The 21,963-nt window shown below is 36.1% G+C and overlaps 3 protein-coding genes across 5 annotated transcripts; 1 reads left to right on the forward strand and 2 right to left on the reverse strand.

Annotated features, from left to right (window-relative positions):
• Positions 1-13,555: 13,555 nt before the first annotated feature.
• On the reverse strand, positions 13,556-15,119 carry LOC106439525 (homeobox-leucine zipper protein ATHB-16). 3 transcript variants are annotated; one of them, XM_022694399.2, is made up of 4 exons: positions 14,980-15,111; positions 14,822-14,868; positions 14,280-14,665; positions 13,556-14,212 (listed from the first exon to the last, which is right to left on the reverse strand). In XM_022694399.2, exons 2-4 carry the CDS (start codon positions 14,847-14,849, stop codon positions 13,775-13,777), a joined length of 852 nt encoding a protein of 283 aa, XP_022550120.2. In that variant the 5' UTR covers positions 14,850-14,868; positions 14,980-15,111; the 3' UTR covers positions 13,556-13,774. The 3 variants fall into 3 exon arrangements, with proteins under 3 accessions (XP_022550120.2, XP_022550119.2, XP_022550121.2); XM_022694398.2 differs by having other exon boundaries at positions 14,822-15,119; XM_022694400.2 differs by lacking the exon at positions 14,822-14,868 and having other exon boundaries at positions 14,980-15,086.
• A 2,838-nt stretch (positions 15,120-17,957) lies between these two features.
• LOC125580499 (putative clathrin assembly protein At4g40080) lies at positions 17,958-19,547 on the forward strand. Its single transcript, XM_048745004.1, has 2 exons — positions 17,958-18,633; positions 18,777-19,547. The coding sequence occupies exons 1-2, from the start codon at positions 18,200-18,202 to the stop codon at positions 19,438-19,440; spliced, it is 1,098 nt and encodes a 365-aa protein (XP_048600961.1). The 5' UTR covers positions 17,958-18,199; the 3' UTR covers positions 19,441-19,547.
• A 242-nt stretch (positions 19,548-19,789) lies between these two features.
• Positions 19,790-20,575, reverse strand: LOC106373871 (classical arabinogalactan protein 3-like). The gene has a single exon (XM_013813990.3). The coding sequence runs from the start codon at positions 20,458-20,460 to the stop codon at positions 20,029-20,031; it is 432 nt and encodes a 143-aa protein (XP_013669444.1). The 5' UTR covers positions 20,461-20,575; the 3' UTR covers positions 19,790-20,028.
• Positions 20,576-21,963: the final 1,388 nt, after the last annotated feature.

Genomic DNA, 21,963 nt, shown 5'->3' on the forward strand with positions numbered 1-21,963 from the left:
AAGTTAGGAGCTCCGGTTTTAAATGGTGTCGGGGTTGATCTCCGGTGATGGCATCGTTCAGGTCGAGATAGGTTCCACGTGGTGTGCGGAAGGCTAAGATGAAGACACGTGGTCCAAACCTATTTCCTTGCGGCGCGTTTTAGGGCGAACTGCCCGTGTCGAGTACTGTGGGCCGTTTGGGCCGCTATGTATTTTATGGGCTTCGGCTCTTTGTGTGTTTGCTTTCTGTGGCCCGTTGTTTCTCTGGGCTTTTGGTTTGTACTCGTTTTGTTCGGGCTTCGGCCCTGGGCTTGGCCCTAATAAATATCAATTTGGAAAAAAAAAAGCATTTATATATCTGTTTTCTTTTTCCTTTGACTGCATATCCCTTTAGTGTTTTATTTTTAGGAAGACTAAGGGAAAACGGAATCGACAGGTGAGTATAAATTTAAAATATCAGACGTTAACTGGATATGAAATTCCAACGTGAGTATTTTGACACTTTTTCAGTTAACCATGAAATTGTTTTTCAATGTTTTGAGTTTTTCTAGCAAGGTTCAATATGGGTGTAGCTAAAGCCAAAGAAAGGCTAGATCATCTTACCACTGAGGAAGGTGAAGATGGCACATTGCTGCGGGAATATGATGAGATTAAGGTGAATTATTAGTAGAGACATTTTAGTTAATCTTAACTATAAGTTGCTACATTTATCCACAATTTATAGCTTTATCTAAGTATAAATTATTACTATTTTGCATCCCTTCACACTCATGATATTTAGATACTTAGAAAATCTAATTAACTGATAAAAAATATTTTCATATAGTAAAAGTTTTTGTGGTATATGTTGAGTTATTGTTTTTTTAGAAAATTGACTTTGTCATTTTAGATGTTAATACCTTCATGCATTTTCTGTTATATAGTGTTAACATTCAAATGAATCCTTTTTAAATAAATTTTATTGTTTTGTTTTATTTTATTTTATTTGCAGGTTTATTTGCAGATGAAGATACTAACAAAGAAAAAGGTAAATAATTGTTTAAGAGGGATAAGAGTTAGAAGATTAATAAGAAGATGAAGATAATAATCTAGATAATAGTGCATATACTGCATAAACCAATTGGATTTTCCATGAAAGCTATTTGGTTGAACCTTTTAGTTACTGTGGTGTTCGGTAAATTTTGTAAACTGTGTCCAATTCAGTAAATCACGTATAGCTTTGGTATTTCAAGTTAAAATTATTTTATTTTGGTAAATCATGATGCTTAACAATACTTGACTTTGATTAAAAGTTTTGACTATGCATATAAGTGTAATTGTCTTTTTTAATGATAAGTTTTTATTTTGTTTTGCAATATGCATTTTAAAGAGAAAGTACCCAAGCCGCTTTGTTGTGCGGGCCAATACTAGTAGTCGCTAAGTCATAAACTAGTAGTACTATACATGTATTAATATCAAAGTTTGCTGCTATTTGGCAAAAAAAAGTTTGCTGTACTCTAAAATAAAATTAAAATCTACTCCTTTCGTTTCATAAATAATGTTATTTTGACATTTTAACACAAATTAAAAAAATGATTGAAATGCATTAAAATTCTTATTAATTACACATATTTAACCAATAATATTTGAGATAAATAAAATTATTTATAAAATCAATGCATTCGAAATTAATTTTAAGCTGAAAGTTACATTAAAATTTTAAAACGGAAAAAAATGCTAAAATGATAATTAATATGAAATATATGGAGTATATAACTATTTAAAGGATCACATCAGCTAATTTAATGTTTCCAAGTTTGAGTGTTATAAATTTTCCAGAAATAACGATTTGATAGCTGAGAGGGACCTTTGAAAATCATCACATCTCTTAATTATATGTTCTCAAATCATTTTATTAAACCCCACTAGATTTTTTAACCGCGCTACGCGCGGATAAGATATTATATATATATTTGCATTTCAAATAATTTAATGTATAATATTTTTTTACATTATTTAAATAATATCTAAAAGAAGACTATAAAGCACAAATATAGTTTGCAATTTTTCTTTGTAATTTCTTGGATATCATTATATTGTTTGATTGTTGTACTTGATTTACATATTTTCATGAATATTTGTGACAGATGAATATCTCTAATTTTTATGATCAGTAAATAATTATATACTTGTAATAAAATAATTAAAATTGAAAATTACTTACTTTTTAATCAAACTTGTTTTTAATTTGACTTATTAATACGAAAAATATGATATTAATTGGACTTATTTTATTACCGTTTAAATATTTTATTGATATTATCTAAGAAGCTTTCAAGTGATATTTTAATATCATATTTTATTTTTTCTTAGTTTGTTTTGTTAATTTTTCTATTTCTTTCAAAGAGTTAATATATATATATTATATATATATATGTCAAGTGAATTTCCATTAAATAATTTTGTTTATGAAAATACAGTTTTTAAATAATAAAATTTAAAATAAAATTATAATATTAATTTGCTGTATTTATTGGTATTTTTAATTATTATATTATATATAAGGGTCGCTGTGGTGTTCATATACCCGTTCATTAATATTTGAATATTTGGGTTTTTCTATTTTTAATGATCTATAATCCGTTCATGTTTTTTTCTTATTAAGATTGGGTTAAATTCACATTCATATATTATTGGATATACCCAAACTGTGTATTAAATATTCAAAATATATAATATTGATATCTTGTTTTTCCATCAGCTTATATATATATTGGACTAACATATTTGTGCTCGAACTAACACAAATATCCAAAAATAAATTTATTTTCAAATTATCAAAACACTTAATATATCAACAAAAGACACATAATATCTGAAATTGAGGAAATAAATATATTCAAGGTTGGCACTTTAAATAATTTCGGATATGTTATGGATTAATTTTGGATATCGTGTATTATCTAATCGGGTTCAGTTATTTAATCTCTTTCAATTTAATATTTGTTGCAGTATTTTTTTAGATCTAACCAAATTTAAGTTCTAGTATTTTGAATCGCGGATTTGGAGCCGGATTTTATACCCAGTTCTAATATAGAAGACATGTTATTTTCTAACAATTTGATTGATTTAATAAAAATTTGCTTGGGTCGATAACTTAAAAAGTCTTCAAATGAATCGCGGGAAGCAAACTTATGTTGTTATATTATATATATTTACGTATATGTAATCTATATATAAAGCTAGTAAAAGTTATTGAATTGATATGTTTAATTATTGCATCTTTAAATAATATTCTTTTAATGATTTTAGAGAACTATATCCTTGAGTTGTTTTGTCAAAATTTTAAACTTTAAATAGGAACTAAAATAATATATTAAACTTACTCTTACTTAACTCGAACACGTATGTGAAAATATTTTGTGCTCAGTTCAGGACGACCAAATTTAGTTCATATCTTAACTTTGTCATCGAAACAAAAATCTATGCTTTTGCATATTTTTCAATGTTCTCATAGACTTTCAAAGAGTATATTAGCTTCGACTAATCAGTTAATTGTTAGTTTTTTTGCGAAAACAAAGTTTCCTAGACTTGAAAGTTGAACTCATATTATTGTAACCGTACATAAAAATTTGAATCTCCAATAGACACCAATAGATATTGATATCGACCTTCATAATTATTTTGATCTAAAGAGGCTCTACCCAATCTATAGCAGAAGATTATAAAAACTCGAGAAAATTTTGATTTTCCTCTTCAGTGATATAAAACCTTCACAAGAATTGTCAAAACCAAGAAGGAGATTAGGCCTCTGAGCTGCAGCCTCAATAGCAGCAAAGAGGATGAGGGAACTTGTTGATCTGTTTTTAGGTTATGCTGTCTCCCTCAACCTCTCTTGATTCATATCCTGGAGATGGTGGAAGCGGTGGAGGATGAGGCGGCACCAGTCAGTTCAAACTCAAATTCTCAGACTCATCCATTATCTGCTTTTTCATATTCCCACCAAGAACTTCAGCTTCACCAGATACAACCAAAAGATGGCACATAGATTCTACTGAAACTAACCCTCAAACTAAAGAGATACACCTAAGACTCTACTACAGAATTATCAACACGTCTACTCTTCCGATTTATCTTTTACGTTAAAACAACGATAAACTTAACCGTAGAAGAAAAAGGCAAGTAGCTGTAACTTCTAATTGTCATTTACTGATAATGCAAGGATAATGCAAAACATTACAGCTACTGGTTCATATCCCACCCGCTATGTATATGGCTATACGAAAAATCTCTCATCAGATCCACCACTGGCCTTGTTGTCCTCTGATTCCTTCTGTTACGCGTCAGGTTTCGTTGAGTGGAGATCAGGGAATAATACCTGAGATGAGATCCGCCCCATGGCTTATGATAACCTCTTTTGCATCATGTAAGTATCTCAGCCTCGAGTACCTAACTCCGTACTTCTCTACAATGTTTTTCTACATCTAATCAGAATCACTAACACAGCTCAATATTTGAATGTTGAAATCTTCCACGTAACCTTATGTTGTAGACAGGACCAAATATGAGGTATCACTTCGAAATGGCAGGTTCCATGTCACAACTTTGTCCTTTGGCTACATATATGAATAAGCAAAAATGAGTTGGACAGTTAGTTCTTTTCACATACAGACGCAAAAACATATTATCTGCCACAAAAAATTACAGCTCAAGAGTCAAAAGGGATGTGTTGTAGTGTAAGGATCCTACCTGAGAAGTACGATCCCCATCCTCTAAATCTTCAACCACTGCAACCAATAAAAGTTAGCATAAGGCCCAAAACAATTCTAGAACGCTCAACAAAGAGAAGTTGAGTGACTGCAATGAGTGTACTCACGATCTGATAACACAACGCATCAAACGCTATGTCCTCTTACACAGAGGTCTGCATTCATCCATATCAGCTTAAAGTGATCAGTTTCCGTGGGTTTATGCTTCCATAGAAACCTGGTTTCTTGTTGATCAGCGTGGAAGAAGTTGAATGCCCATCTCCTTATATCTTTATGGATAGTCCCTGCTGATTCTGTCAACAACAAAATATTATCTTTGAGTAAAAAAGATGTATACACAGATAAAGAGTTTATGTATTCACCTCATCTGCTGCACATAAACTTCGAGATCAACGTTTGTTTTGGGCTTTCAGACGAATAGAAATCGAAGATTTCATCTGAAGACAAATCCAACTCATCAAAAGGGTCCATTACTGTAAACTGATTCTCCTCCCTCATTTCTAATATATATAGTCATATTTTCTCATCCGCTTCTAGTATTTGAGCACTACTTGTTAAACGAAATCTAAAGCAGAGTAATTCTGCCAGCTTTATGGCTAGGAGACAATAAGGGTTACCTTTCTTATGAGAATAACATGGAAGAGGAAAATCTGCCGCATGGATGTTTGAGCATAAGCCGTTAACAAAAACGATATAACCTGTAAGAAAACAAAACACTACAAACTTCATAAGTTAAGTGAAGTTGCATAAGATTTTATGAGAGATAAGCAAGTGTGAAGAGCATACTGTACATATATTGTAGCAAAAGCTCATTTAGGGAACTCTAGATAAAGCCTTCGACTTGAATGAGCTAAAGATTTCTGTTTCAAGTATTTGAGAGAGAGAGAGAGGCAATACACACCATGATCCTCTGATTATACCAAACACACAAAGAGAAAGCTTATGGCTAAACAAACAAACAAAATAACAGTTTTAGATTTAGGTGCTAAACCAACTAACCATTTAGTTTCTACATGTGATGGTGTTGACTCGCAGCTTGAAGCAAAGGAAATATCTTGGAAATTCTCATAGCATAAGAAAAAGTGATGACCAAATGAAGTCGGGCCTGCTCGAACGTTGTTCTTGCGCTATACAGATCCTGAAAGTGAACATCAATTTGCCCATTTTCCGTTGGTCCCTGAAACACATAACAATAGAAAACGTAAGCGTAAGAGGAAGGAAAAAGAAACAATCGGTATGATTCTGATGAGTTTAGAGGTCAATAGTTTTGAAATTAGAGACCCAAAACTTTAAAGCTATAAGTATAACAAACTCTACAAAAGATCACAACTTTTGTAAAAGAAACAAAGCAAACAAACTGAACTGCTCAAATTCGGTTTTGGATTGTTTTATCATCAAAACAGAGATTGAGAATTACAAAACCTGAAAAAACAGATGACAAATCCTCTCCTGTAAAGCGTCATCTCCTCCTTTTAAATCTCCAACAACCTAATTAAACACCAGATCAAGAGCTTTCACCAGTTACAAAACCAAAGATCTGAAACAGAGGAAGTGAAATAATGAACTAAACTTTAACCGTAGGCTCCACCAGTGATGGAACTCGAAGTCCTCCATCTCTCTCACAATATGATAAAAATATCAAAAAAAAAAAGAAATCACAGACAACTCCGAAGAACACTTTTCAAAGAAAAGTGTACAAAAGTTAAGTAATGTTTTTTATGTACCAGGAGCAAGGCGTTCAGTGACTCACCAAATATGAAGGAATAATTTATTTTTACAGTAAACTGTATACAGAGGTAAAGTGATGGAACCAAAACCGAACGCCGTTACTAACTACTCGTTTTCCCCGGAGGCCATGAAGAGATCTGGTGGTTTTAGTGAGAGGAATCTTTCGTAAATCAACCACCGTCTTATATAGTGAGTAAGGAGAGAAGGAGGAAAGCTGAAAAAAATTGAGTAAAATTGTTTTTGCAGAGGTAGATGAATCGGGAGAAGACCAAAGAGATATTGGAAAATCGGCGTAATGTTGAAAAGGTTCGAGAAAAGAGTGATTTGGTGATGTGTTTTTTTTTAATGACTTGTCAATTTAAAAGTCTCTCATTGGTCTATTTTTTTTTCCAACGTGGATACCCTCAACGATGAGGATATGTTACTTTTAGTATTGTATAGATTTGCGTGTTTATTTATATTTAATTATTCATATACAAATTGAAAAGCCTTTCACCATCAAAGCATATTTGAATTTCCACTAGCGGGCCCTGAGAAACACAAGAGTGTTGAAAAACATAACATATCGAGATAAGAAAAAGGCGATTATATTCGTTTACATAACAATAGATTTAATTATTCTTAATTAAAAAGATAGAACTCGATCGATTGTCTTCATACGCAACAGAATAGAAAATACGTATAGGGTTAAAGGGACATTAAAGCATGTGTAGCAGCTACGTAATATCCATTATTTTGTTGCAGCCTTCTTTTTAATTGAGAAAGCTATGTTTTTCTTGTTTAGTTCAATTAATCAGTTAGCAAAACATATTCATGATGTTTATGCTTAACCTATGCCCAAAAAAAAAACAACTCATTCTTTGAAGTTCTTAGACGAAAGTTTACTTTTGTTATGAAATCAGACTCCAAAATCTAAAGTTCACACATATTTTGAACGCAGCAATTACAACTTGCTTTACCAAATGGCAAAAGCTTTTTATTGCCTGTCTTTGAAATAGTCAAGTTTGTTAGTGTTCAATAGCTATCAAAATTATAACTCGTTCGTCAACGATTATATATTTGTTTAATTTTTTTTTATCTTTGGGTATATTCATTTCCTAATGTACATTGAATTCTGTGCATTGAATTATGTTCCACGGATAGAGTTACTACATATATCTATGACATCAATATTTACCATCGAATAATGTAAATATATTCCACCACCCACATAAGACTACAATTATACAGTACTAGTAATAAGTTTGGATGGTTTAGATTATTGCGTGTAAATTTAATTAAACGATTTGCAAAGATTCTTGAAACAACTGTGATCTTTGCCAGGAGAAAGTGAAGCACATAACAAAAATGTTCGCCGCCTGAATAAAAAACAATCTAATTAGCACAACTAGATTTTAATTATCAAGGAAAAATATTGCGAAGCATTGTGAACATATGTGTTTATGTGCACTGAATTTTGACAACGCCAGTCGACATGAACATATAGGAAAAACAGAACATTTATAAAAAAAACAAGCACACATTATGGCATATAGGAAGACAGATCCTTGAACAAGGTTTCGATAAAATTGTTTCGTGTCTCTTGTTTCTCCTCCTTATCTCTCCCCCTTCTCTCTTCCGAGGCGTCGACTTTGTGCTTGCTTACCTCCGGCCCGGACAGCGCGTGGCGGCGCGTACCGGCGTCCGGAGGGTCCCCCTTTGAGTTTTCGCTTTCTCGCTTTGCTGCCGTGTCATCTCCGATCTCTCCTCTGATATGCTCGACGTCGTGGGTTAGGATTTGGCGCCGGAGTGTGCTCCACTGCAGAGGTGCTTCTGTTCCGGCATTTTATTTCCCTCTCTCTGGGGCTTCGGCGAAGACGAAGAGCGATTGGTGGTTAACGACAGTCGGCTTTTGGGCTAAAGTTCAAGATCGTTTTTCCCTTAGATCTCGTCTGGCTTTCTACGTTCGCGTGTGGGTGGAACGAGGTGGCTTCTCCGGGATTGTCGGTGGTTCGTTGCTTCCGGTCCATGGAGTCATCGGTTTGAAGGGTGGTTCCTTGGTTCTCGCTCGTCGAGTATGAGTTTCTTCCTTCCCGTGGTGTGTGCCAGTGAATCCTATTATCACGGCGGCGAGTTGTGGGTTTGAGCACGCAAGCGGGTTGGTGCTCGAGCTCTGTGGCCGGCTCGTCTAGGTTAAGCTTGCGGTTTAAAGAGCGGTCGTCTATGCCGCTTAAGTGGCAGTGTTCTTGGCTTCCTCACCTTTGATTCTCCTGTTCGCGGTTTCTAACCTGTTTCTCGATCAGTTCTCTCTTATCTCGGCGTGTCTCTTGCGCTTGTCGGAGTAAGGGGTTTGGGTTGGGCTGCGCCCTTGTTTTTAATCTCGCCGCTGCCGAGGCAAGTGATGGCTCTAGCAGCACCAATTTCAGTCGATCGGTTCTCGACGGCTACAGACGTGTGGTGGTTCTCGTGTCTTTGACCGCCTCATCTAACGTTTGGTATTTGCTCACATCCCAGCATCACTTAGGTCTGCTTGAATCTTCATGTGGTGGTGGGCAATGCAGTTGTGTGCAGGATGGGCCAAGTTAGGAGTACGGTGGTTACGGCCTGTTTTGCTCGGTTCGACATCTTATACAGGCCGTTCCTGGGCCTAATAATTGCTCGGTTTGGTTATGAGGGTCAATGCGGCTGCTGCTGCTGCTGTTGTTCGTGTGGGCAGGTGCTCTGAAGCTTTCAGCAAGCTGTTCTCAGGTGGGCCATTATCTTTAAGAGCGGATCACCGGGGAGGCCGAAATTACTGGGTTCTGACTCTCGGTTGAACTTGGTTCATCTTTTTGCGGCAAGCGGATGATGCGGACTGGGTTGGGTCTTGGGACAACGCTGGTGGTTATTGAGTCTGCCTAAACTGTTGTAACTAAATCGAGTCTGTGTTTAGATTTTCTTTTTCGTTTTCTGTTTCTTGTTGTCTATGTATCTCTGTCAAAAACGAAAAATTGGTAATAACATCTTAACATTTTTACCAAAAAAAATTGTTTCATTTTCTATAATTTAATGAATAAAATTCAAAATTTAAGAACCAAAAAATTTAGATAAACTTTGATTCTGTATCGAAGAGAAAGAGGGGACACAAGATGAGAGAAAGTCCATCCAAAGAAAGACAAATGTAAGCAAGTTAGAATCCATCCCAGAGTCAAAGGTGTTGGTAACATTGGATCCAAATCTCACTTTCTATAGCTCTATTCACACTGTCACAAAGACAAACACCCATTATGGCATATAGGAAGACAGATCCTTTGAACAAGGTTTTTCATGCAATTCCCTCATACTTTAGGATAAATTGTTTTCAATGGAGTTAGATTATGTCTAACTTAAGCATCAGAAAGTGTATTTTGTATAGTTTTTTCGACACAAAGATGTCTGCAAAACCTGTCTAAAGTATAACATTTTACCTATCCTGCATTCACATAGTATTCCACCAACTCTAAACATTTCTAAACTGATGTAGGTTACCAAACTAAAATATTCAAAATACTTTGTTCGGATACTGATCGGTTAACCTCTTTCCATACCAAACCAATGCTCTATCTTTGGTGAATAAAGTAGTGATATAGACGGCCGTAAATAGATGAAACATTTGAGATCTTCATGGATCGGAGGGTTTAGAAGAGAACACTGTAGACGTGTCTATCCTCCTCCAGCTATCCCTGCGATGTTTTCTGATATATCTCATATATAAAACTAAAACTATAGACAATAAATAAAATAATTGTTTATTATGCTCTATAGTGACAAATGGCAACGAAGGAAAAAGACATGTTCTGTGAAACATTCATGGCCCCATATCACATGGGTGAAGGGACCCCATTTCCCTCACAGCTTCGTATAAAGAAAGGGAGAAAATAAGCTACAGTGTAGGCCCCCATTCCTTTTCTGTGCCATTTGGCAGTATAGCAAACAAAGTGAAAAGTATATACTATTTTTCTGTCCTGCTTTATTTTGATAATTTGTCATACTAATTTATATATAAATATGTAGCATTTTAGAAAAAAATGTATGTTCCTTCAATCAGGCTCTTTTGGCTAAGCAAGCATGGAGAATTCTAAATCAGCCGGACTCCCTCTTTGCAAGAGTCTTTAAGAGTAGGTACTTCGACAACTCTGATTTCCTCTCTGCAAAAAATGGCCCTAGACCATCATATGCTTGGAGAAGCATTCAATTTGGGAAGGAGCTGCTAATTCAAGGGCTGCGAAAACATTTGGGAGATGGGAGATCGATATATGTGTGGACTGAGGAATGGATTGGAGGCACTGAAAGAAGAAGACCTTTGATGAAGAATATTTTTGTCGATCTACTGCTACGAGTTTCTGATTTGATAGACCACCAGAATGGTTGTTGGAACGTGGAAAAATTGGAGGATCTTTTCTATGAAGAGGACATCCGAAGCATCTTAGCGATGGGAACAGCTTTTAATGAGGAAGATTTTTGGGTTTGGCTCCATAATAGGAATGGGTGTTATTCGGTCAAATCTGGATATTGGTTCATCAACAACTTCAGAAGAAGATTGGAGATTCAAGAAGCAGAAACTAGGCCCTCTCTAAATGTTCTCAAAGAGGAGGTATGGAAACTTGATACAGCCCCAAAAATCAAAACTTTCCTTTGGCGGGTAGTAAGTAATGCGATACCAGTAGGTGACCTTCTGGTGAAAAGAGGTATCAAAATGGACCCGGTATGTCAGGCTTGTGGTTTTCAAGGAGAGTCTATTAATCACATAATTTTCCGCTGCTCCATCGCAAGACAGGTTTGGGCTTTGGCAGATGTCCCTTATTCGGAGAGTGGTTTTGATGAAGTGTCTCATTTTTCAAACTTCCACTCCCTGCTACTCTTAATAAAGAACTCCTCGGTTCCAGAAGGGGTGAGAAACTCGATTCCTTGGATTGTGTGGTATTTGTGGAAATACAGAAATGGGATTATCTTTGAAGGAAAACAAGCTAGAGCCATAGACTTGGTGGCTAAGATCAGAGAGGAAGCGGAATTCTGGTTAATGGCTCAAAAGAATGAAGAGCAGAGAGTTAAGGAAGAGCAAGAGGCAGTGACGGTTGTGAAGAAGTCATGGTCTGCTCCCCCCAATGGCTGGTTAAAATGCAACTTGGGTGTTTATCAAAACAAAGAACAGAAAAACTGTGGCGTTGCTTGGGTGTTGAGAAATGATAGAGGTAAAGTTATGCTACATAGTCGTCGGGCTCTCTCAAATACCAATTCCAAGGAAGAGGCAAGCTATCAAGGGCTGTTATGGGCTATAGAGAGCATGAACTATCATCATCTCAACAGAGTTATCTTCGCCTTAGATGATGATCTTTTCATGAAGGTAATTCTAAGACCCAAGGCATGGCCGAATTATAGATGCCAACAGTTACAGTTGATGGAAAGACTTGGCAAGATCGAGTGGTGGAGGGTGATAAAGGAAGACAGAGAGACTAATAGAGGGGCTTTCCTCATGGCCCAAAGTGTGATCAGATCAGGTTTGTCTCAGTCTTATGTAGCGGCAGGTGCTCCAAGATGGTTGAGAGGTCTCTTTGAGAACGAGGAATGCGTTCCCTCTACTTAGTTTTGGTTGGCTTTTTAGTAGTTCACAGTCCTTTTATGGTATGATGATTATGGACTGTTTTTCTATGTTCGTGAGTCTGGATGTTTTTCTTGGGAGAAAAGACTATCCGTCTGTGGATAAGTCTGATCAAAAGAATTTAATGTTGTATGTTTCCCTTGCTTGAGGTGCTCAAGCGTTTCTTAATTTAACAGATGACAAAAAAAAAAAAAAAAAAAAAAAAAAAAAAAAAGAAAAAAATGTATGTTCAGTGCAAGTATAACACCCTATACCATTGTTTCTGAGATTAGTTACACTATTTCCGATGGCATATTGGTATGTATATGGCTTTTACATGGTGAAATTGAATACATATGCACTATCAGGCCTTTTTGATAAAAAAAAAAAACTTTGATTTATTGAATCAGCTGTAAAGAAAAACGTTTCAGTAACCCTAGCAGGTATATATAAAAAAGATTGTAATAACAGTGTTTTTTTTGGCGTCATGTTGTGATTTGAATGCCTCAATTTCAGATATGATCCGTGACAATGGTAAAAGCTTCTACTGACCGTGTCAGAATGTTTTCATCATTCACTAAAAACAATGTCCCATGCTTCCACTTAAAAACACGTACGCACAATCATAAAAACAAAAGCACCTTGATTGATGATGATGATAGCATTTCACAAGCCAATCCTATGTTTTAACTATTTTTTTAATCATCACCTTTAGATTTTTTTTATGGAAATAACTTTAATGTCCTTCACTGCATAATCAAAACCTTTTAACAAAAAACTATCAGGTTCTTCACCATTTCCAAAAGCTACTTTCTGAATTTGGAGAACTATTCTGCCACTCTCGCCAAAGTTATTTTTCATATTTTCTTCAGAATACAAATCATTTATATTGTCGTAGAATCTTAAAGCTAATATTTGGAAAATCAATGATTCTATGTTAAATCAGTGAAACATGTGTTCTTGTTTTTGTTGAAGAGATCACAAGAAGTCATCGATGTAGATTTAAATTTACTGTTGATTGTCACATCAGATTTAACCTTGATTCATATACAATCGAGTAAATGTGAAATATATTGAATTTGTTTTTGTCGTGATCAGTATCCACTAGTTCAAGGTCGTTTTCGTGGGTTGAATTTAGATTTCGCAAAGAAGAAAATAAAAAGATGTTACGTTTAAAGAAAGAAAGGAAAGTGAAAGAGAGATGTCGTGGTCGTGGGGAGAAAAGCTGCGGCTATGGAGAAAATAAATCACACGTCTTTTCTTTCATCATTTTCCATTTTCTTCCCATATTTGTCTCAGTTCAACTTTCACTCCATATATTCTTTTAAGAGCCCAATTGATACCCCTTTATATTTCGACAATACATAATTTTTGAAATATAATTTATATTTGATTAATCACAAAGTATATATTTGTATTTAACGTTTTCAAGTCTCGAAACCCATTATTAAATTTTGATTATCATGAGTTATATGCTTAATCTCGTCATCTACTACTACCATCTAATTCTTATTTGAAGGTTAAATTAGACAAGTGAAAACTTTAAGGGTAAACTTTGGAATACAATTGGGGACTAGAGGAGTAACTTTTATCTGAATTTTCTCTATTCGCGAAAACCCCTCCCGACATTGTTAATTAACACTTTAGCCCCCTTATTTTTTCATTATTCCATTTTTATCCTCCGAAGAGTGATTACAGAGCCAACAGTACATCGATCGTTCTTCCTCCTCCGATCAACGACTATTCATGTCCAGTGATCAGACGCGGAGTACCAATTCAGAGACGGCGGTTGCACGTCGGAGAAGAAGCCGCCACAAGCTTCTTCGCCGCTAAAAAACTCGTCGTGATCCTCTGTTTTCACGAACTGCAAGAAACTCCCGCCGGCGACCGTCGCCGGCGGCGTCAATCTCCCATTCTCCGAGCTGGTTTCTTCGTTTAGAACAGCGCTCGAGTCGCAGCTGTCGGAAGATCCAGCTTCGACGACGGGGTTGGGCATAAGATCACGGAGATCGGTGAAGCTTCGCCGGTAGTTAAAACCGGTCGAGTGTTCGAGAAACTGAGGAGGAGACGAAGGAATCGGATCTTCTTCTTCCTTCACGGCGGAGATATCACTCTCCGTCGTGGCCTTGACGTTGTTGTTATCTTCTTCTTCTCCGTTGATCTTACCTTTCATTTTACTAATCTGCAAAAAAAAAAAACAGTTAAAAAAAAAGTTTCGATTTTTATTATTTGATTAATTAAATTTTCACCTCTTGGAGAAGAGAATCGTTGTCGCGGCGGAGCGAGTCGAAGTTGTGGCGGAGAGAGTCGTACTGGCTCTTGAGAAGGCCGTAGTCTTTTTCGAGCTGTTTTGTCTTCCACCGTGCACGGCGGTTTTGGAACCAAACCGCTACTTGGCGAGGCTGAAGACCAAGCTCTTGCGCTAGTTTGGTTTTCCTCTCGGGCTCGAGTTTGTTCTCAAGCTCGAAATTCTTCTCGAGAGCTTTGACTTGGTCAACACGCAGCCTCCTCTTCTTCTCCGATAGGCCCATGTGGTGGTGGTTGCCGGAATATTCCTCGACTATTGTGCCGTCTTCTTCGTAGCCGTCGAGCATAGACTGGAAATTACCTCCGTACCCTCGTGGACTCTGCTCATCTGTGGCAAGTAACCAATGAGTTTGTCAGTTTAAAGCAAAGATCTAAACAGTAGAGATTATGATAATTTTGCTATTAAAATGAAATTCGAATAAGAAATTATAATTTCTGAGTTTATTAAAAAAGGAGATAGAACAAACACAAAAATGGTAAGCACCTGGAGAATTGGAGACTAGACCACACATTGAATCTGAGCTGCTTAGTCTTTTCATCATGACACCAAAAAGGGTTTAATGTCTTCTACAGTTTTTATTTATTTTATGTTTCTAAATTTTCACTACAACAATGTTCTAAACATTAGTTCAGCTTCTTTACCTTAGACCCACAAACAAAAGAGAAGACTTCAGGGGAACAGGATTTAGAAATGGAAGAGAAGCTCTTAAGTTGGGCTATTTAGAAGCAAAGGAGTAGGAAGAGAGAGAGAGAGAGCGTCTTCGTTTTTCAGTATGAACAAGTTGGTTTCACACTTTCTTTTCTTTAAATAAACCAAGCTTGGGTTAAAAATGTAACTAGGGTTAAGTTTGTGATGAAACGGCAGCAGAGTTACATGACTCGACTCGGCTCGGCTCAAAGGGAATCTGTGATACGTCACGCTAGGGCTGGGCAAAAAACCCGGATCCGAAAAACCGAACCGAACCCGATCCGAAAAAGTAGTATCGAACCCGAACCGAATTGATTAAATATCCAAATGGGTTCAAAATTTTGGTATTTAGAGAACCGAAACCGAACCCGATCCGAACCGAAGTATTTCGGGTACCCGATTATATCCGAAATTGATTTATATACCTATATATATTAATTATTTTTAGATTTAATATATATTAAGAACATCAAAATATATATAAGATACTTTTAACTTATCTAAAATACTTATAAATATATACAAATAGTCAAAAGTAACATGTCTAAAATAGCTAAAGTATACTCAAAACACCAACAATACTTATTGATTCTCAATCCAAATATTCAAACCAAACCAATTTATATGTTAATTTTAGGTACTTTGACATATGCTATTCAAATTTATAAGTAGTATATTGTTTTGTTTATAGATTTTGAGAAATTTAAAGCATATAATAAATTTTAAAAATTTTAAAATAATTTAAATGGGTTATCCGAACCCGAACCGAACCCGCAAAGATCTGAACCGAACCCGAACCGAAATTTAGAAATACCCGAATGAGGCTGAAATCTTTGAACCCGAAAACCCGAAACCCGAATAGACCCGAACCGAACCCGAATAGATACCCGAACGCCCACCCCTACGTCACGCTATGGGTTTTATAATTTCATAAAGCAGCTTAGGGTCTTTCCAATTTCTAAACTTATCAATTCAGATAAAATTGGTAAACAGCGAAAACTAGATACGTAAGATTCGTTTAATAGATTTAATATACCGAACAATCCTCTGAAAATCGTCAGAAGGTACGTCAGAAGATTTGATGACAAAATGATAAAATGAAATTTTTTTTTTTCTCATTCCTGAACAAAGTTTAAACTGAATAGATAGTATTTTAAATTATAAGGATTAGTATATTTAGTCCTATATTATTCGATTAGAGTTCTATATATTAAAACATTGGTATTAATTATGTTTGGATGTATGTTATTATTGGCAACGCAAAAGTGTGGAAAAAGGCTGTTGGTAAGGGAACAAAGACTGACAACATGGCTTTGGTTCTTTGAATCTGTCCAAAACTATGGGCTCAAACAATGCCACCGTTAAAAAGACAAGTGAACTGATACAGGTGTAAAACGTTTTAATCCACTTTACAATTTTGTGATTACGATTGAAATAAACATGATGAAACTTCTCTAGAATAATTTTTGTTTTTGTTGAATGCTCTTTCAAAACTATACCACGTGTTACTAAAATGAATGGTGAAGACATAAAGAAGGTTAAAGTTCAATCTTACATAAGATTTACTTCTCCTTTTCCGGACAATCATGTTCAACGTGAGAGAGGGAAACCTTTTTTACTTGTCTGTACTTTGTACCAAGCGATGTGATGTCATTAACTTTTAGTTTAACTTAAGAACGACGTGCTTATTTATGGGCTTCGAGGATTATCCTTTTAATTGAAGCCCAGTTATGTAGCAGGTTTGGCATGCTACAGATCCAACAATTATTCAATTTCAAGGAAGCTTAACTAGATTTAGACTCGATTAGGATCGAATTCTTGTCGACCCACGTTGTCCAGATGGGAGAAAATGGAACATGTTAGAACTTATAAATAATTAGATGTCAAGACTCAAGCCTGTACATTTATGACCCAGTCTAATATAATGGACCTCAAAAACTATACTTGTTACTATAGGCCTGATCTGTTTATTGCACTTCCATAAAATATCTGAATGAAAAATGAAAAATGAAAAATATTTTAAAACTCTTTCAGATTATACAAGAGCCCATTCTCTTTCTATCCTTATCAACTGTGTGTATATCTTACTTGTAGTCCATTAATGTCTTACGAGATGTAACCGATCCAACAGTGTATCAGGTAAACTTCAGTAGCAAGAGCTCCATGAAGGCGTGAATCAATTTATGTGCCTCCTATTCTATTGTTATGGCTAACTAGGATTGTTGGTGAGGCCATTAATATTAAACTTCTTTTCGTTTTGGCCAAGTCTATACACACCACTTATCAACTTCTGTTGGCTTTGTGTGTTTGTTTGTAGTATATTCTTGTCTGAAATCAAGGAAAAGGCAATTGTACGATATACATCTTGACATTAAAGCATTCATTAATTCGAACCCCTATCGTAGAGACAAACAATTCGTGTATAAGCATTGAACATGTGGATTGATATAGGCGAAGCGCAAATCTAGTGGATTAGACTATTTCATCAAACAAGTGGTGACAACAAAAATTACAAATAGAAACGAACTTATATTAGCCCAAGGCCCCAAATTTGACAATAATTTGCCTAGTTTCCATTTTTTCTTTAAGAAAAAACTTTTCTAAACTCATCAAAAAGTCAAAATGATTAGTGTATAATTTTTACCCTTTTGAAGCTTCTTCTAGATCACTCTCTTTTTACGTTTTTCCTCTTTAAAGTACAAAAAAATGCAGTGCCGTAACCTTCATGATAACAAAACTGATTACATTCTGCATTTCGACGTGGACTTTAACACATTGACCATAATAAGCACTTTGAAAATGTTTTTTTTCTAGGAATAGTTTGATCTCTCGTACAAACGTACGTTACCCTTTTGAGAATGGGTAAATAAGGAGAAGATAAAATTCCATTTTAAAATTGTTTGAATATGGAAAGAAGTCTGGTAAGAAAAAAAGTTTATATTGATGGATGGTTGAGGGATTCGATTCTTAGTATAACTATATATTGCTTATTTTGACCCATGTTGTTGGTATATCTAATCAAATAAAAACAGTTTCCATTCTTGACCCAAAATAAACAAATATTATATTTATATTATCTCTTTACTAATCAGCAAAAAGAAGTCATAAACTCATAATATATATATCTTTGTAGTTCATCATCATCCAATCCAAAGGCTAAAAAAGCTTTAATCGATGGGAAGAATCACAGCTCTAATAGGAATGATCAAAGACAAAGCTTCTCAAGGCAAAGCTGCTCTCGTCTCCTCAAACCCAACCAGCAAATCCCTCTCTTTCCATCTCTCCGTCCTCCGCGCCACCACTCACGACCCTTCAACTCCCCCGGCGAATCGCCACCTCGAAGTTCTCCTCTCCGCCGGCACTGGCTCCCGAGCCACCGCAGCTTCCGCCGTAGAAGCCGTGATGAACCGTCTCCACACAACCAAAGACGCCTGCGTCGCTCTCAAGTCGTTGATCATTATTCATCACATCGTCAAACACGGTCGCTTCATCCTCCAAGACCAGCTCTCTGTTTTTCCAGCTTCCGGTGGTCGGAACTATCTGAAGCTTTCTGGGTTTAGAGATGAGAAGTCTCCTTTGATGTGGGAGCTTTCTTCTTGGGTCAGATGGTAAGTTAATAAAGTTTCAATTTTTATGTTAAAAGTTTGAATTTTTTTAAAAAAAGTTTTTTCGTTTTTTAATAAAGTTTCAGTTTTTATGTTGTAAAAGAATTAAAAGTTTTGATGTTTATATGTTTGATCTCTGTTCTTAGGTACGCTTCATACCTCGAGCAAATATTATCAACTTCAAGAATCATGGGCTTCTTCGTTTCTTCAACATCGAGCGCGATCCACAAAGACGAGTACGAAGAAATGGTTTTGTCTCTTACCAACGCTGATCTGCTTCGTGAAATCTACGCGCTGGTCGGGTTACTACAAGAAGCATGTAAGATTCCGGACGTACCCTTCTGCGGAGGCAAATCTTTAGCCGACAAGATCATTCGTTTGGTCGGAGAAGACTACGTGTCCTCGGTCAACGAGCTTTACACGAGGCTCAACGAGTTTAAAGACCGGTCAAGCATTTTGAGCTTTGGAGATAGGATTGAGCTCGTCTGTGCATTGAAGAGGCTTGAGAGTTGTAAAGAAAGAGTGTCTGTTGTATTCCGTGGGATTTGGAAGAGAGCTTGGATCGATGGGTTTTGGAGTTTGGTTCGTGAGGTCAAGGGCATGATTGGTGATTTGGAGGATGGTTATGAGAAAATTGAGAGATCGATGGTTGGGGTTGGGAGGAGAGGGAAAGGTTATGAATCGGCTCGGTTTACTGATCGGTTAGTTATTGGTTATGGTGATGCTGTTCGGTTTTCTTCTGGTAGATTTTCGAATGTTGATCGGTTTAATTATTCGGTTTCTAGTCAAACGACTTTGAACGTCTTGTGAAAGTTTTTTTTTGGTCAGATCAGATGTCTTGTGATTTTTTGTAAGACAAATTTCAGTGACAGGAAGAATAGATAGAGAAATTAAATATATCAAACAGATTAATGATATATACATTTTCAATAGAGAAAAAGGCAGTTATTTTTATCACTATTTTCAGAAAATATTTTATTCAAAAAAAAAATATCTAATGCAGCCACTATAAAAGTCAAGGCGTAGATGGTGATTACATTTATATGTGTGAAGTTGATGTAATAAGAAATTCATTAATTTTGTAAAATAATGGATTATATACATTACTATGTTTCTATGTGGGGACCTAATGAACATATACGGTTGTGAAGAATGTGCCTAAAAATCAAAACGCATAATTCATAGTTAAGATTTTTCAGAATTAAAATCAGAAACTCATCCTGAGGTTAATCCCATGGTCAATTAGTGTTATAAAGAAGAAGAAAAAGAAAACATTAACACCAACAAAGAGGAAGAAACACAAACTGTATTAGAGCAACAGAGAAAAAATCTTCAAACAAATTATGACAAGAACAACCAAATGATAAATAGAAAAGGGTAAATATACTCAGGGCACTCTTAAGCCAAAACGATAGCGTACAATACTCCGGCAATGACAGTGCTCACAAGGAAAGCTTTGTTAGTCAATGCTGAATCAGCGATTGGTCCTTCAGGAGCCGGAGCTGGTGATGGTGTTGGGCCTGATGGGCCTGGAGCCATAGCTTCTGGTTTCGGGGGAGAAGCGACAGGGGAAGTTTTGGGAGACTTAGTCGGTGGTGAGACGGTGGGAGGAGTCGCCGGAGCTGGAGTTGGCTCGGGAATCATAACCGGTGGTGAAGCAACCGGTACCGGAGAAGGTGGCTCAGCGGTTGGTGTAATAGCAGGAGGAGGAGAGGGAGACTCTACCGGTGGGAGAACCATGATGGGTGCTGGAGCCGGAGCTTGAGCCATACAGGACGTGGCCAATAGACCAAGGAAGATCAGAGCTTGCATTGTCTTAAGAGCTGCCATCGATCTCTGTTTCAAACTTCTTTCGTTGTCTGTAGAGATAGAGAGAAACTGAGAAAAACTCTTTGTCTTCGTTGGTGGTGGAGAAATGAAGAAAAGGGTTTGTATATATATAGTTAACAAGATTATATTTAATCCTGCAAAACACAATGATTTTAGAATTATTATTTAGTATCTGGACAGTTTAATCATGCGAGCACGTACATAGATATACACCTCTTATTTGTCCAAAAAAAAATATACACCTATAAGTATTTGTTTATTGGTTTGGAATATCAAACCAGTAGTGTTTACCAAGTCTCCTGATTTGGGAAGTTTTCTTGAGGAACCATCTTCATGGAGGAGCACCAAACGGAAGCATATGATGTGTATATTAAGAGTTGTAGATAACCATGTGTTCTATTTAAAACAGGTAATTAACTATTGTTGACAGGTTGTAGATAACTTCACTTTCTGGTTTACCGTGTCAATGCAGCTTAATCTATAAAGACCTTGGCTTTTCTTAAGCTTATATAAACCCTATCGTGACGTTTGGCGGCTTGAAACATGGAAGAAATTTTACAATTTCATCTTGCAATGTAAATAAGTAATAACTCGTCAGTTTTGTAGCAATATAATCAGACGAGTTTCCATCGAATTAAGAAAATGACATATTTCGTGACAACCTATATGCTTGGAATATCTTTTTATTTATGTCAAGAGTCAAGTCCACGCGCAATTACTTGGTTCCCACTTAAGTTAAGATGAGGCAGACAAGCAACTGATTATCTGTTTATGATGATGACACATTTATATTATTACGAGCAATGCGAAGTCCTCCAATCCTAAACCAAAGCCAAAACTAAACCGAAATTCTAATACCAACAAAACTAAACTTATGAATTCTATTTTTAAGGTGTATACTATTCTTTCTTATATTCACATTTTAATTCTATTACCACATTTCATGTGCAGACTATATGCTTAATTAATGCATTGTATCTTCTTTAACCACTTAGTAGTGTCCCTTTACATCAACTTAAATCTGTTAGACCTTCGACAAGTACAGTCAATCCTGCAGAAAAGTACATCCAGGTAATCTCTGATGATGACCATGAGTTTTGGTTCATTGGGTTTTTAAACTAGGATGGCGCTGTTACATCTTTGCAAAATGCATGCATTGCAAGCCGGTCCTTACAGTCTATGTGATACATATATACCCTGGTGAGTTATTGATCATATGATGAGGACCTCAAGTCATCATCAGAAAAGGAGAAAGGAACCAGGAGTAAATCAGTGAAGAACATGGAGCTGAGGAAAACTAAAGAAGCCAACCAGGACATAGGTGCATTCAAAGAAGGATATCTTTTCAACCATGAGGAATTTGACCGTGAAACAACTTGCTATAGATTCTCAACTCAACCAGAGCACGCGGCGAATTGGTTTCATACCAAAAGAAGTAATGCTTTAGGAGATATACCATTTACAAGTCAGGCGACCTACACTGCATCCGAACTGGTTCTATTT

The sequence above is a fragment of the Brassica napus genome, chromosome C1 (assembly GCF_020379485.1).
Source record: "Brassica napus cultivar Da-Ae chromosome C1, Da-Ae, whole genome shotgun sequence".
Lineage (NCBI taxonomy): Eukaryota > Viridiplantae > Streptophyta > Magnoliopsida > Brassicales > Brassicaceae > Brassica > Brassica napus.

Bases quoted from the DNA above. Each gene is read 5' to 3' on its own strand.
- LOC106439525 (XM_022694398.2), bottom strand. From the start codon at position 14,879: ATGATGAAAAGACTAAGCAGCTCAGATTCAATGTGTGGTCTAGTCTCC. The intron at 14,666-14,821 runs GTGCTTACCATT...TACTTGCCACAG, and splicing joins TCTAGTCTCCAATTCTCCAG to ATGAGCAGAGTCCACGAGGG. The intron at 14,213-14,279 runs GTGAAAATTTAA...TTTTTTTTGCAG, and splicing joins ACGATTCTCTTCTCCAAGAG to ATTAGTAAAATGAAAGGTAA.
- LOC125580499 (XM_048745004.1), top strand. From the start codon at position 18,200: ATGGGAAGAATCACAGCTCTAATAGGAATGATCAAAGACAAAGCTTCT. The intron at 18,634-18,776 runs GTAAGTTAATAA...CTCTGTTCTTAG, and splicing joins CTTTCTTCTTGGGTCAGATG to GTACGCTTCATACCTCGAGC.
- LOC106373871 (XM_013813990.3), bottom strand. From the start codon at position 20,460: ATGGCAGCTCTTAAGACAATGCAAGCTCTGATCTTCCTTGGTCTATTG.